Consider the following 2,937-nt stretch of genomic DNA (forward strand, 5'->3'; position numbering starts at 1 on the left):
CATTCCTTGACCTGGAATGAAAAGAGGAGGAAGGCAGAGAGAAGCCAGCCCTCAGGCAGGCAGGGAGCTCTGTCTGTCTGAGGTTTTTCCCGCGACCTCTCTGGTTTAAAATTCTCAATTTGGTGGGATTAAATGGGACCATCTTGTATTTGCTTTTTGCCTCAATTTCTTGAAATACTGGCAGGAACAACTAAAAGTGATTTTACGTATAATATTTAATGTTGTTTTGTTAGTGCCAGTTCCTCGCACTCGGCTGTGTTCGCCCTTGGGCTGCCTGCAGTCTGCTTTCGGAATGGGGTCTGGTTCAGCCAGTCGCAGTCGGCAGAGCAATTGTCAGTGCTGTGCATGCTTCCCTTCAAGTCTTCGAAAAGCAGCTCTGTTCACGCTGAACAGATTTCTCCTTTCCTCAGTCTCGTGACCACGAAACAGACAGGCTGTGGTTCTGAAAGCACGCTGCCTGCTGCACTGCGCGTTACTGTGTTCTCACTGTGGCCGTCTTGACGTCGTTGGGCGGGTGAAACGCCTGCTTTCGTTACTGGGAATATCTGTGGCTGCGTCTTTTGAATTTCCTGTGGTGCCCCTTCTTCCTTTCGCTGGGCACCGTGATGTTTGGTCAGAGTGTGCCCCATTTTCTTGAAGAAAATGGCTGGTTTGGCTTTGGACGGCCTGTGATGGTTGCACGGGCCACCTGACTCAGAGTCCATTTATGTATTTATTTTAACACATTGCGGACGGATTCTCGCTTCATATCACACAATGTCTTACCAAGTCTCATACATTAAAAAGATATTAGCTTATAAGAACATGTAATAAATAACTTAAAAAATGCAATGAGTATTTAATTTTAAAGTGTGCCTTTAAATTTATGTAAAAGTTTTTTGTACTCGTTCAATTGAAACTTACCTGGCCACTGGGTAAAGCTGGCAATAAAACTACTGGCCCGCAATGTGTTAAGTTAGGGCATTTTTAAAACTTAATTTTTAAAAAAATTTTTTATTTCAGAGAGGAAGGGAGAGGGAGAGAGAGAAACAGCCATGATGAGAGAGAATCACCGATCAGCTGCCTCCTGCACTCTCCACACTGGGATCGAGCCCGCAACCCGGGCATGTGCCCTGACCGGGAATCGAGCTGTGACCTCCTGGGTCAACACTCAACCACCGACCCTGCCCAGCTGGGCCAATTTGTACTTCTTACTCCCTTCCCCTTTTTCTTTTTAAAAATTATTTTATTTAAAAAAAAATTCTTGACACCATTGCAGATGTCCGCCAGGGCAAATAGAAGCATGTTTTTGGGTTTGCGTTTTGAGCATTCGTTTTCCGGAGCTTCCACTTTCTGAAGCGCTTGCTCGTTTGTGGGCTAAACATTTAAGTAGCCAGTTCCTGTTGAGATGAGCGTCGTAGCATCGCAGTGACATGGAAGTGGTCAGCGGGTCCGAGGGCTTGTCCGCGGCCGTGGCCCTGGCTGGCTGTGGACCTGTGAGGCGTGAGGCAGCTGCTCACAGCGTGTGGCTGTGGCATCCGCCGAAGTGGTCTCTGCACATCGGCTTGTGAGTCATAGTTAACGCCTGTCCCGGCCACACCCGAGGGCCCTGAGCCTTTCCCAGGGACAGCCCAGGCAGCCCTGACTGAGTGGGGAAGAGTGGCTTGGGAGAGAGGTGGCCCTGAGGTCCTGGTCCCCGGTCTCACAAAGCCTGCCTTCAGGTGGCCGTGAGGAGCAGCGGTGAAACGGGAGGAGAGGTGACGGCGGCCCCAGGCTCCGTCTCCATCATTGCTCTGCCAGGCCCCAGGGACCCTTCCCGTCTGCGAGGAATCACGGCAGTTCTCGTAGCCGAGGCTGCCGCCCGGTCCCTCTGCTGTGTGGGGACACCTGTGACAGGTGTGACATGGTCACCTGGCACCGGGCACTGCGGCTTCAGAGCGCCCTCCTTCCAGACACCCCCCTTACCTCCCGCTGTCCTCGCCCTGTGGACTTTTCGCCCCCGATTCTCCACCTCAGCCCTGGGACTCCCCCCCACAGGCTGGGGTTGTGTATGTTTTCGTGCTGCGACCTGTCTTTTGCTGGTTTGTCTTTCGTTTCTGTCTGAGTCTCTAGATGTGATCGCTGCGGGTTTCTGAGGAACCCCGTCCCCCCGACGGGCCGGTCTCACCCCGTTGCTGGGCGGCCGGCGTTGTTGGTTAATCAGCGTGACGACCTCCCTCCCTCTCTGCTTCCGTTTCAGTTTGGAGGAGCAGCTGGGGCCAGCAGCCCCAGGAGTACCGGGACCAGAAGCCGAGGTCCCCCAGCAAGGACGGCCGGCAGGGCAGCAAGTCCAGCGACTCCGGGGAGGAGGCTGAGAAGGAGTTCATCTTCGTGTGAAGGTCACGGCCCCAGACGTCCCGGGCGGGTGCCTGGCCGGCCACCAGAGAGGCACCAGGGCTGCCCCCCGCCTCCTCGGCCTCGTCTCTCCTCAGCCTCATCTCTCGGTGCTGCTTCCCTTGCTTTTTCCTTCATCCTTTCTTTCTATTGAAACCAGAAACACAGCCATTTCTTGGTAATCGGAGCACATTTGCTTGGGCTTCTCTCGGCCCTCGGCGTTCCTGCCTATACCTTCAGCCGATGCCAGCAGTGCCAGCGGCCATACTTGAATTTCTCCTTGGCAGCTGCTGCTGCTGCCCTGCGGGAGGAGCGTGGGGAGGTGCCCGGGTTCCCACAGGGACACGTCCGGGTGGCCGTGGGTCCTGCCGCCCATGCCTGCGTCAGATGGGCACCGGCCCACGGAGCGGTTTGCTCTCACTGGGAGCGGTTTGCAGTCGCACCTTGTAATTACGACCGAGCACACTAATAAGCCCTTTGTATAGATTATATGTGCTGGGTCTTGGGGTGGTGTCTCCGTTCTCCCGGGGCAGCTCTTCGTCCCCATGCGGGCAGCGGCCTGGGCCTTCCCACCGGCAGGCACCC

At 55.0% G+C, this 2,937-nt stretch overlaps 1 protein-coding gene across 1 annotated transcript in view; it reads left to right on the plus strand.

Annotated features, from left to right (window-relative positions):
* Positions 1-2,929, plus strand: part of LOC102261942 (leucine-rich repeat-containing protein 16A) — a 97,996-nt gene extending 95,067 nt beyond the window's left edge. Inside the window, exon 35 of the mRNA XM_014537145.1 lies at positions 2,219-2,929. Within this exon, the coding sequence (XP_014392631.1) occupies positions 2,219-2,355 (137 nt within the window). The 3' untranslated portion in view covers positions 2,356-2,929. The remainder of the gene's footprint in view (positions 1-2,218) is intronic.
* The last annotated feature ends 8 nt before the right edge of the window (positions 2,930-2,937 follow it).

The sequence above is a fragment of the Myotis brandtii genome, unplaced genomic scaffold, assembly GCF_000412655.1.
Source record: "Myotis brandtii unplaced genomic scaffold, ASM41265v1 scaffold1733, whole genome shotgun sequence".
NCBI lineage: Eukaryota > Metazoa > Chordata > Mammalia > Chiroptera > Vespertilionidae > Myotis > Myotis brandtii.